General features: G+C 42.8%; 1 protein-coding gene across 1 annotated transcript; it reads left to right on the top strand.

Annotated features, from left to right (window-relative positions):
• Window positions 1-5,896: 5,896 nt before the first annotated feature.
• Window positions 5,897-12,697, top strand: LOC128300433 (uncharacterized). Its single transcript, XM_053036480.1, has 3 exons — window positions 5,897-5,962; window positions 6,430-7,972; window positions 12,672-12,697. Exons 1-3 carry the CDS (start codon window positions 5,897-5,899, stop codon window positions 12,695-12,697), a joined length of 1,635 nt encoding a protein of 544 aa, XP_052892440.1.
• The last annotated feature ends 591 nt before the right edge of the window (window positions 12,698-13,288 follow it).

Here is a 13,288-nt window from a genome sequence, read left to right as displayed (position 1 = left end):
GGGATGTCTTTTCGAGTGGCAGCGATCGTTTAGACTGAGCTATTTTTGGTCGACCGCCGTACAGTTGACCGACAAACTCGCCGACACCGTTAAAATTTTACTCGATCGCTCTTGGGAGGAATAGAACCTGTAGAGGCGGAAGGTTGGCGACTTTTCTTGTTCGTAGATTTTGCTGCATCGTGTTAGCGTCGCGGACCCAAAGCAAACTAGCAACGAGCGCGCGTGCGCATTACGATCGTTACGATTGCGCACTCGAAAGAAGATCGTTTTGAAGTTTGGTTTAGTGAGTTGACGAAAAAAGATATTTAAATTATGGAATCGGGTTTAATTTGAAGAATGGGAAAAATAACTTGGATGCCGGTTTACCAGTTGGTAAACAAACTCTTTAAAATAAAAATAAAATAAAATCTTTAATGTAAGTAAGTTTAAAAAAAGTTATTTGGTACTCCTTTCACTATTTCACAATTGCAAACTACGATCAGAACTTTTGCAATCACCTTACGCGTATCTCTTCGGAAGAAACGAATAGCAGACACAAAACCAACGAACACCAAGTCTCGGGCATGGCGATAAACGTTCGAAATTGATTTTGTCTATTTATAATCAAAAGCGAAAAGACCACCAATTAGACTAAATATGAGAGTATTGCGGTGGGCAACGAACGCATTCCGGCAGCGTAATCCTTCGTATGATGTCAACTCGAGCAACAACCGAAAGAAAATACCCCCCGACAGCGGCGTTGGCATAAACCACGCCAAGAGAGTAGTCAGCGTAAACACCGAGAAAGCGCGGATTTTAAATGAGAAAATGCAAACGACTAATGCGAGAGATTAGAGCGGCTGTGATTAAACAGACGAAAAACAAACTCATCTACTGATTGAGCAATCAGGCGAGGGAATATAGCCTTCAGATCAACAGCGCGCCACACCTAATCCAGCGAGTTTTCTCCAGTGGTCAAATGATTCTACAGCTCTTAAAAAATATTACAAAACGTTCATTTTTGTTCATCTCTGTAGAAACACGCGAGGCGAGAAATTTGTTTTGTTGTGTGCGAAATATGCATCACGTGATATAACATCTGTTTAGTGCGTTCAGAAGAGCGTACGCGGCCAGTTTAAAATTAGACAGTGAAAGATTTATTGTTTGTTAAAAGCTTCCTGCATTGGTCTTAACTGGAGGCAAATTAGAATCTTTTATGAGACCGGCACAATGAATAACGCCTATCGAGGAGCCATAAAGGTGGCTATTTAGGCTTCGCGAGCTGGTCGTAAGGAGAAAACTTGGGAAGTGGTAAATGGATTTGAAGTGAATTATAATAAGCATTAATCACACTCGTGTTTCGCGTTATATAATAAACACAACGAATGTTTAACCTTGTTAATTATAATTCATGTAATGTATTAATGTTAATGTATTCCTATAAATATATCTGTACTAATTTGGAGTAATACTTTGCCTAAAACAATCTAACCGTTCTATAAACAGAAATGGTCACAATCACGCCCTATTTTCTAGTGCAATTTTCTGTAAATAAATATAATCCTAATCACGTTCATCAGGTCGGTCAAAAGTTAACACCTGCAGAGCAACACCTGAACCTGGAATCCTGAAATGGAACGGAATGATACTTGTGAAAAAGATGAATAAATATTCAAATATCTTTCGACCAACATTCGTACGCTCTGCGTCATCAATCTTCATTCGTTTGAAGTGTCAGCATGAAGCATGATTCCCTTCAGTTTATTTTTTTACGTCGGTTCTAAGCTTATCAGCATGTTTCGTGTAGAAGTTGTAGAGTTTTGCTTTACTCATCACCCATCATCCGGCAGCTTGGGTGGAATCGAGCATCAGGTGTGGTAAGGAATCAGGTTGCCTATTTGTCACTTGGCCACACGTGCCAAGAAGATAATAGAGTGTTTTCTTCTTTTTGTAGTAACAAAGAAAGGATACAAAGTGACATTCATTTTTGTTGAACTCATGTCTCAATTCGTTGTTTTTTTTAACAAAAACTAGCCCTTATTAAGCTTAACTTACTCTATTAAAAATATAGTAAAAGAGGATGCTTCGTGTTTAACATTTAATAAGTGTGACAACTTAAGTTATAATAAGTTTAAAACTCTCATTGTTAAGCAAGATCAAGGACAAAAGTCTAAGCGAACTGTCACCTCGCTAACAAAATGTTGGCCTTAGTATTCCAATCGCGGCAACACTTTGGAGACATCATTCAAATGACACTCATTTCATTAAAGCAAATTAGAGAAATATCCGCCAAGCCCGTCCGTCCGCATGGGTGGGTCCGCTCTTTCGGACTTTCGGACTACTTTGCGAAAACTTGGCTAATGCTTTTCTTTACGTCGCTAATAATGATTAGGTAGCAAAACCGGGGGATCAATTCGGTGAGTCCCATCACAGCAATTCCCCAAAGATGGGACAGATATAATCGAAATGGGAAAACTTTGTCCTTTTGTCCGGTCAGCAAACGGTGTAAGCGGAAGGTTTCCGTTTTTTTTTTTTTTTGCTGTGATATAGCAGAAGTGTGTTTCCTTAAACAATTATTGTACCAACTCGACCAACATTGCTCGATGTCTTATGAAAAATTATTTGTCCGTTGTTATTTCTCATTTGCAGCAAAAATAGACGAAATGTGTTAAGCAATACGCAATCGTTCCCATCAGCCACAAGCTGACTAAGTTCGTCACCATCGTAGCGTTTTATTGTGCCGTTCATACCTAAACCTGCTTGATCTTTTGCTGCGGGATTGGTAACAATGCTGAAGATGCTGAATAAAATCCAATCCAGGAACGTCTATTTTTGGAAACCATTCATTCTCCTCACAAAGTTCGTCTACGGCACATTGAGCTGGTGTGGATTTGAACAACGTTATAGCAGAAGCTTGCTAGAGTGTAGAGTCATGGGTACAATAAGACGAAAACCTCTTGCTTCATCGGTTATGTTTAAGTTGTCCTTTGACACGGTCAATGCTTGAGGTAACGTCCGAACTGAGGATAAAGCGATTGACAAAAAAAACGCCAAACTAGATCAATTCGAAGACACTCCATTTTCACTATCCCACTATCCTTCGCTCCCTGATCAATGCTCTTGCTTGATATCACAACCAGAGGCTACGTGTCCCATCCCTCAAAAAAACACACACACCAATGGGGACCGAGGGAAAATGGTGCATGGAAAATGGAACCGTTTGATAAAAGTTTCACGTTTATGATTAAACTAATTTTTCCAAACCAACGGTGAAGTGGAGCGTTCTGCATACAAGATTTGCTCACTTTTGAAACTGTACTGCACTTGAGCACTTGAGCGGTGGTGTGTACTATGCAATGGATGGAGATAAAGACAAAGCGCACTAGCATTTACTGCTACGTACGAAACGCACTCCACTCTGGTTCCAGTTCCACTTTTGGCAAGAACGAACATTGATGCGTCGTCGTAATGTGCAAGAAGGAAAAGTTTCACCATTTTTGACGTACGTCGTTTTTCACCCTCACACTTATGCTTTCCTTTGTGGGTAAGTTTGGTTAGAGTTCCTCCTACCGGTTTTGTTTGCCTTCGTTGGGAACGCTTCACAGCCCGGGTAATAACGTCGATTAAGGACTGGGAGTAACTTTCTCTTCAGTGACCAACTCATTTGCATTCCTGTCGAATATGATAGAGTTGAATGGAGAAAGGTGGTTTTTACGAAGAATGTTTAAAAATTTTAAGGTTGAAAGAACAAATCCACAGCGAGAGGATGGTACCGATGTGACTCTACTCAAAGTTTTCATTTTTGGATAAAGCATTATTTAGTCTACAATAGTGTTTTTTTTATACGTCGACTTTCTTTGTTTTATTCAAATTGTTTAAGCTAAACTACGAATTGAACATTTTTCAAGTTCTAAACAATAATCAGCCAACATCAGTTCAGAGCATATAGCACCGGTTAGGGGTACTTTTGCTCACACTTGAAAAACGGAATGTATTAAAACTTTTCCACCTATGCTCAACTGTGTGCAAGGATGTGCATAATGAGGGTATATGGCTGTGCATATCCTACCATGTACACTCGGCAACAAATTAAACAAGAAAAGTTTCTTTAATGGGGTTTGTCGTGAATTACAGCTCAAACAGATGTGGGAACACACATGATAAGGATTAAATAAACTTTGCGTTATTTGAGCTAATATCAGCTACAGCTTTTGTAAAGTATATCTTGTGGTTACTACGAATTAGAACGGTATGGTATGATGTTAGCCAAACATTTGCTGTAAGTAGTTCCATGGAAGAAGTAGATAATCTCCACAGTAAATCAATATGGTCACTGAAAGTCCAAGTTAACATACTATGTTCGTAACATAATATGTCTATCTAACGTCAAATTTCGTGCTTGAAGTGACCATGTCTAATATGTGCATAAGAGGCAACGTATTTAAAACCCCCCCGTAGATCCAGTAATGAACGTGCAAATGCGATGCGCGGACAGGATGCTACAGTGCAGATATCATGTCTACCATATCATACCTTACCTGGACGTTTCTGTCCGTTAAAATAATGGAAATCAGATATCACTTGTCAGCAGCAATTACACGTCCATTGCATTATCCAACTAACCAGTTTAGATTGTTTGCATGAGTACAGCGAACGGTCATCTCATCGGTGTACTCATCTGATCGTGAAGAATACAAATATAGCTCACTTTTTGCTGTTGTGGTCACTTTTTGAAATGGTACAGAAATATATCAATAAACCATATTTCTGTTACATATTTGGACACACAAACTATCACAAACTAACCACAGTGAAATATCCATATCAATATCAATCTCCAGTTCCTAGTTCAAATATCCGATGTCCATTAGTGGCCAACCGTCATGATGCCGTATCGAGGTATTCATTAGCCCCGTTGAAAGATGAAATGATATTTTCCGAAATTATCATTACGATGCCATTCGAGACCGGACGGTGCGTGGTAACCGCCTCTGCTAAATGAAATTCTTTGCTCCAAAAAGAAGAGATAACGTGAATGACTTCCGACGAGAGTCACCATGACCAGCAGCATAATGGCCGGCCGGCATATCCTGCGCTGATATTTTCCTATTCAACGTTTGTCATCAACGATGTTGCAAGCGGAAGGGACAAACTGCCAAGGAAAAAACACCCACAAAAAGCAGTGATTTTCAATGTTCGATTCTAGGAGTTCCATGAGGTGGGTGATACTATTAGGAAAAGTTTACAAATCCGTCCACCTTTAGATGTTATTATAAGTCATATCTTTCGTATCGTCGAAATTCTGGGTAAAAATGCCTTGGAAAATTGAATTCCTCAGTCATTATGATGAATATCGCGTCATCATTTGGACATCCACCAAGCTGTAATTATCAGCACCAACTCTTTCAGTGTCATTTTTAGTGTCATTCTATTCCCCGGAACGTCTAATCAAACGCTCCGTTGGTACACAGCAACAATCTGGCCGGGATTATCATAAGGTGCGACAAGAAGAGAAAGCGACACATGAAACTATTCCATTAATCCTATTCATTGTGGCCATAAATCTGATTTACGAACTGGTGATTTATTTATGCGAAACTCACCGTGAAATACCGCTGATTGCAGTCTGACCCCGTTGACAGCTTCCCTTTCGGTAAACGAATGTAAAATTTTAAACTGCATTGGCCCGTGCCCTAGCACCTCGACGTGGTGGCGATAACTGTGCCAGTCTCACGTACCGTGAATTATTTCACAGCTTTATGAATTTCTAACGTCTAGTCTTGCGTCACATGTCACCGTACAATGAAGGCCCCCGGGTGGACGGACGGGCATACGGTTTCAATGAATCAGCAAACTCATCTCATCCCCGCACGACGGTCCCGGCTTTCTCGTCCTTCCAAGGGTTGCGACTTCCTATATGGAAGCTCTCGATAGTGGCCGAAAATCGGAGCGCATTGCGGTCAATGTGGCCAAGCAGCAGGGCGTATGAAACACAAGCTCGAAGCGAACTGTGCATTATTTATTATTCATCAAGCAGCCAGAATTGCAGATGGATCCCGTTCCACAGCAGCAAAATTGGGTAGGATAGGTCAGTTTAGATAACATTTACGGTTCTACCTATACCACCGCCAGGATTGACCGTAGAAAGTTTTGCTTTGGTGGTTACGCTGAGCTTTTTCCGCTTTTGACACACTTTGAAGGCGCTGCTGAGAATTCAGATGCGCTTTGATGTCGTGAAACTCATGGACGCTTGGCAGTAGCTAATCTAATTTAACTTCAGGAGGTAATTGCATATAGGTTGTTCGATGTAAAATTAAACACACGAATAGGTAAACTGCATTGACTGTTTTAGGAAGAATAAATTATTCACGGAATTTGGCTGCAAACCAACAAATTAGTAGCTAGAATAGCTTCAGTACAGCTAAATTAAACTTTGCCGCACGTCGAAAGCAAGACTCGCTGAATAACTCGGGCGAAAGTGGCTACAGTGACGAACAGCCGTCCGACGAGGAGGAGGACTTGCAGCGGAAGTCAAGTTTGGCTAATCAGCCGTGCCCGGTCTACGGTGGAACCGGATTGGAGTCTGACAAATGGAGCCAGATGGTTGGACGATTGGATAAATGTTTCGTTAGTAGGTCGGTGTCCAATATCTACCATTTCGCCGTCGCACGTGTATTGCGAAAGGCGCACAGCGAGTCCGATATGAAATCGCTGGAGAATGTCGAACGAGCGAACCAGTTTTGCAATGAAAAGATCGAAGATTTGCCCATCTTCCCGTACGAGGAAGATGAAGCAGGTCCGGAGCAGGAGGAAATTCCTGTGGTATTGCGAAAGAAGCGTAGGTCGGCCTCGAAGAAGGGCAAGAAAAGGCACAATGATGCGGGTCAGAAGGAATCGGCCCAGGACATGTTTCTCCGATTGATGAACCTAGCCGAGGCAGGACAGGAAGTGGAGGAAGAGGACGAAGATGGTGAGGACGATGATGGCGAGGAGCAGGACTTTGAGCGAACCGGCACCGGGAACGACAACGCCGAGGGCGAGTACAGCGAGAACGAAAGTGCAAGTGAGCTGAGTGAGGAGGAGCTAGAGTGTTTGGAGTTGGCAGTAATGGACGAACGTGCCGAATCCTCGGTTACGCAGGAACGCCTCGCCGGACCGGATGCATCGTCACACCCCGACGCCGATCGGGAGCTATCGAGTGAGGAACTGTTCCAACGGAAACGGGAAGCACGTCTGCAAAGAATGGCCGAACTCAATTCCAGGTTGGACCGATACTCGTCACCAACGCCCTCGGCATCCCCTGCGGAAGATCCACAAGCAGCACAGCACGAAGGAACGGGCAGCGCCGTAGATCAGCCCGACGACCAGGTAGTGCTGAGCGAAGACGAACAGAAATACCTGCAGAGACGTGCCGAGCGGTTGGAGCGGCTTGAGCGCGAAGCGAAGGAGTTCCGCAATAGGCTTTCCAGAACGGTCCACCGGGGTACCGAAATAGCGGCACAGATCGATGAGATCCACAATGGGTTCATCGCTCGTCAGTCGGAATCGTCTCCCGTGCCTGGATGCTCGGGAGAGGCCCAAACGAGCCCCACGGTAGACCTGTCCTGTCTCACCGACAAAGAACGTGAGTACACATCGGCACGGGCCGAGCGACTTGGACGGCTCGAGAACGAAAGTCAAAAGTTGCTGAGGCAAATGAATCAAACCATGCGACGGGGCAGCAGTCTCACGACGAAGCTTGACATGCTGCACAGTCGGTACGGTTCCCCGGCGACTAATGAACCGGAAGCAAGCGTCGAAACGAACAGCTCAGAACAAACGAAACCTGGCGATGAATCTGTGCCAATAGAATCTTGCGCACCAGAATCGGTGGAGTTGCCAGCTCAGCAGGAAAGCGCCGTGGAGCAGGAGCGACAAGATTACACCGTAGCCGGACCTTACATGCCCATGGGACCAATAGAGTTAGTGTTTGTGTCGGACGAGCGAGGAAAAAGTAAACAATCATTTGGAAAGCGAAATCACAAAGTTATTTTGTTGGTTAGGTGAAAATTGGATAAATCCTCTTTAAGTATCTGAGGTGATATAAGGTTCAGGTGATATAACACACATTTATCATCTGTATGTCATGAACGCTGTGGCAGGTGATGGGGATGTGAGTGCTGTTCGGTATTCCAACACAAACAACCCCTTCTTTAAACGTGTTGAAAACTATTTGACACGATAATGTCCCATTTGCCAAACAATCTGGCATCGCCAGCTGTACGAGGGCTTACATGCCATAAAACTAATTAAAACTACATCCGAAAGCACAAACTGTGTCCCATTAACTGGCGTACCGTTCCAGCTCGCCGGAGTTAAAATGCAGCTCTCTGGGCGTTGGAGAATCTTATAATCACACCGCTCTTTATTGTCCTTCGGGACACTTGTAAAATGAAATTATCTACCCACAGCAAGCGCCGGTGGACAGGGAAAGGTTAAATTTAATCGAGAGGAAAATAGTGTCTACTGTCTCACGTCATATGGTTACTGTGCTGCTGCTGCTGCTTCCTTTTGGGCACTACAACGCCGGGGTGGACTTACGCCATTGCGGGCTCTCCTTTACTCTTTATCTGTCCATTGCTGGATAGTCAATCTTGCGTACGGTGGTGACCGTGGTATCGGAGCTGTTGTGTGGGAACTGACTCTACTACCACACCGCCACCAACGGGTTTGGTTTCTGTAGACTTGTTTTTAATGCTACACACTTCGAATTGGATTAGAATTCTTGCGCATCTGCCAGAACTGGTAGCCCACAAAAGACAATCAGTAGTTCGATCATCCTGGTAAACTGGTGAACAGGGTGCTGGGCAAGAGAATGGATAGAAATGGAAAAGTCATAAGTTAAATTAATCGACCCATGGGATTTGGAGCTGAGGATAACGTGCATGACAGAGACACGGGTCTAGTGGAGCAAGTTCAGCGGAGCAAATAGTTTTAGTTTAGTTGCTGGAACGGCAAGCGACAGATGAAAAATAAGGCGGTTTGCCGAAGATTGTTCTAACTTAAGGTGTAGGAGTTGTATGGTACGCCAAATCCTGGATGGTTTTAGATCAAGTTGTAGTTAATTGAAAGTGATTCCGCTGGAGTGTTGGTAACCAACATTATCATTTAGTAGAATCCAATGTGTTTTGTACACAGTTACTATAGATTTTTGAAAAATCCTAGATTAAATGAGTTTGTTTGGCAATGGTTAATCGTCTGAAACAAGCTGATTTTTTAAATGGACAAGTGATAAATTTGTAAAGTCCCAACCAATTTTAACACTTTTTCTCTCATTCAACGATCCCCCCGGAATGTTGTTTTTAGTAAACCTTCTAATCGGAACATCTCCACTACAACTACGTTACTCTCCAAAGACATCCCAAGTGTTTCTTCATTTTCTACGCTGCATTAAATGATCGATGAACCGTGCAAACTTCCTGCCTTTCGATATATTACATCACACCAGGGAGCAATATCGTAATCTTTCACTTGTTTGTCTGTGCGTCGAAAGGTTCGGTCTTGGGAACGCATCCGTACGGAAATTTGCTAACGTGTTGATTGTTAACGCATCATATCAACGATATCCCTTCCCGAAGCAATCGTTTAGTCGTTTAACTTTCAGATGGATCACCCGCCAGTCCACCAGCGGAGATGACTTCCTGTCGAACAAGCGATGGTTTGAGTTGACTGAGCACACAGTTTGGTTTAGTTTTCAGCTGATCAGGCTTCAGCTACAGACAACGTTAGCAAACAGAGCTACTACTACAATCCACCCATAGGCAAATGGTTGGGTGGGAAAATTGATCGGTTTAATATTCATGAGCATAAATTAAGCGTCTCGTTAGTTTTTGGTGGGAAAGTTGAACGGTTTCCGAAATAGTGTGGCATTTACGGCGGAAAATAATGAAACGCTCGTCAGCACAATCTGCTTCCGTGGGATCCGTGGGATTGTTTTGGGTCGAACGATTTGCTTGGACTAGGATTTTGGGATCGTTCGCTACGGGCGTGTTAATTGGAGCTGAGGGAGGAACAATATTTATACACTAAAGTGTACGGTTCACTTTTGTTTAGAAGCGGTAAATTATGTTTCACCAAGCACGGCTATTAACGAAGCAATTTATAATTCAGGGTGAATTTCGTAAAATAATAATCGCGGCATAGTTCATTTATCCAAGAGTCGAATCTTTATTGTTCGAAAATAAATTAAACCTCCGTTAAACCACTATTTCGAGCTTGCTATCAGAATGGTTAAATAGAGTATGGTTTGAGCGCGAGAAAATCATTATCGTTTTGCGAACGAGAATCGATTCCGATCGAAACTTTGTTTCAAATTAATTTAGAACTCCCAGTACAGTGTGTCTCTTTCTTGAAACCCAAGTCCTACAAACCATCGATCGAATTACACTTCCCGTTCATTGAACGATGCATATTTCATTGATTCAATTTCGTTCGTTAAAACTCGCTTGTTCGATGTGCATTCGCAATCCTCCCAAAAGACCCCGAGGGCGTCGGTTTTCAAGATGCTTCGATTCGCCAAGAAGTTCCTCGCTTCGGTTCAGGAAGTTTCGCTGGTTCGTACACCTGAAGGCAGTGTCATGGATGTGATCCGAAATAGACAATACTGATGGTGTGTTAGACACGATGTAGTGCAAGTTAAAACAAGCGTTTCCGCATTACCAACGGAACACCACAATTGTGTCTTGGTGGGATGTGGCGGAACATCAAGAGGCGTTCTTTGAAAGTCGTTGAAATGTCGCGAAAATGTGTCTCTTTTAGACACAAAACTACTAATGAGTATGTTTCGAATGATGTGCTCTGGATAGATAAGTTAGACTCCATTCGATATGTGGTAAGCCTGGATGAACGTTAAACTAATGAATTATGAAACTTAATGCAAATGGCAAATGAGCTTAATCCCGCCACATAATGTTTAAGCGAATGGATTAAGAATCTCTTTACGACCTGATGCTTCGATATCTATCAGTATTACGAAGGCATTCCACAACCTTTGAGAGGAAAACGTCCATTGCAGTTCATCAGACCAAGTTGTAAAAGAAGCCACAGCGAATGGATTGGATCGTAATTTCCACCGAACGCACAGATCTGGACCGAGTATTTTTCCTACCACATCCAACCAACAGGAGAGAAACGTAAAATTCACAATGTGGACCTCGGTGCTCCGGTCGGAATGGCGCAGCTAGACGCCGACAGTGGCCGACAGTCCAATGTGTTTGGATTCGAAAGGATAGAAAGGAGGGCGAATTTATGTCAACCAACTTTTGTTATCTCCTTTCCAGCCACGTTGCGGTTTGAAGCATGCAGTGCGGTGGGTCAAGAATCGCACAAAAAGTACGTTGAATGCGAATGGAAAAGGAAAACCACCACACCGTAACAGATCGATCCTATTCCCACGCCAAACATGGTCCGTTGCTGACCGGAAGACAATCGAACTGGAACAACAAACACGTACACACCCACCCACTCGTCAGAAGGTTCTGGAAGTGCGACAGGAAGGAACGGGTCCTGTTGTGATGCCGTTTTCATTAGTTGGAGTGGAGCATAAATTTGAATTTTATCTCTATCTTGTGCGGCCATATTCGCGCCTCCAGTATCTCGATGGGAGGGCAAATTTTGCATTTTGTTGTTGTTGTTGTGTTGAATGTCCTGCCGTGCTCAGTGCTTTTCTCGAAAATTCGCGCAACTTTAAACGCCTTCTCTTAACAGACAGGATCTCTACCCGTACTTACCAACATGACCTCAAGCGATGAAGGAAATCGCGGAAATGTGTGTCGGGGAGGAAGCTTGAGTTGTCACATGTTCATGTTTATGCTCCGGGGTACAAAAAAGTCAACGCCTCAAGAAATCACCAGCGATGAGCATCACTGATACTGAGGTCATTAAAATTCGATTAACAAGAAACGACGATTTCGCGTTGATCGAACGTTTCGGTTTTATGCCGCCGTCAAAAAGGACACAACTTACTCATCTTAAATTCAACAGACTTTAGACGAATGATTGAAACTTTTGTAGACTTGGATTGTGACCATTTAAGAGCACAGTGTGTTGGAATGGGCGACATTGTTGTCATATTTGTTTAGAACTCCAAACAATGGTTTCTCTTTACAGTTGTTGATACATATTTATAAGTTAATGCGCAAAACAGCAAAGTGCTAATCGATGATTATTTTTAAGCAAAAAATGGTTACGAAACACAAATTTTATGAACATTATCATTTGATCGAACTGTAGTCGCCTTAGAAAATTATGATTATGAAAACATAAATGAATGTCAATGTTTTGGTCACCTGAACGAATGTTCTCACGTATGAGCGTTTTGCAGTGAGAAGCGATCTCACGTTTGTAAACATGAGCTTTCGTCCTTTCCTCGCTGCAGCTAACGATGCAGCTCAGTTCACTCTCGCACAGGCGAAACAGCGCGACCATCTCACTCTTCTCTCAGGTTTCCTTCTCGCTCGGATTCAATATCGAGAAAACAGGACTTGTTCAGGAGTGTTGAAGTTCTGTTCATATGTTTGGTGCGTTTAGGTCCTGATTGCATTTCAATCTAAACCGAGTTTCAAGTTTTACAAAAAGAAAATTGTTTTAAATTTCCTATACATTATTTATAATTTGGATTCTTATTAATATACAACTTTTCGTTCTCATTCCAGATCCGCCGAACGTTCTGACGTTATAAAGTTTTTCCATCATTCAAATAACCACAACGGAAATATCTCCTCTGAAACACGCCCGAATTGATCACCTGCTAACAGTGAATGTCGAATGTTGTGCGGGTAGGTGTTGAAATTCATTTACAAGCCTGTTTAGCTCGCATTGTTAAAAGTCGAAAGGCACTTGTGGCCAATGTTTATGAGTTGCAACGTTCTGATGAGAAAACACTGAATGTACGCATTAGCAAAGGGCTGCTTGTTCTACAATACTGCGAACGAAAGACGTTCTGCCGTAGAAAATTCTAAACCAGCTTTCAAAGCCTCCCATAAGCATCGTTGAAGATGTCTATAACTATATCTACCGGCACTCAACCTTTCTTTGAGCACATGCAATAGTGGTGGCTGAGAAATAGGCATCTGGAGGTACGGAACGAAAACGATGCAAGCTGTGGAGATAATTTTGTTTACATTTTATGGTTATTTGTTGAAGAGCAAAGGCCTGTCCGCCTTCCCTGGCCAAGAAGGCATCGACAACTACTCAAGACCCTGTGCCGCAAAGAGATCGTTTGCTTGGGTCGGCCGTTTTCCGGGATAGTTTTGTTGTTTTCTTCACAAAA

The sequence above is a fragment of the Anopheles moucheti genome, chromosome 3 (assembly GCF_943734755.1).
Source record: "Anopheles moucheti chromosome 3, idAnoMoucSN_F20_07, whole genome shotgun sequence".
Lineage (NCBI taxonomy): Eukaryota > Metazoa > Arthropoda > Insecta > Diptera > Culicidae > Anopheles > Anopheles moucheti.
This window is presented reverse-complemented; position numbering and strand designations above follow the sequence as displayed.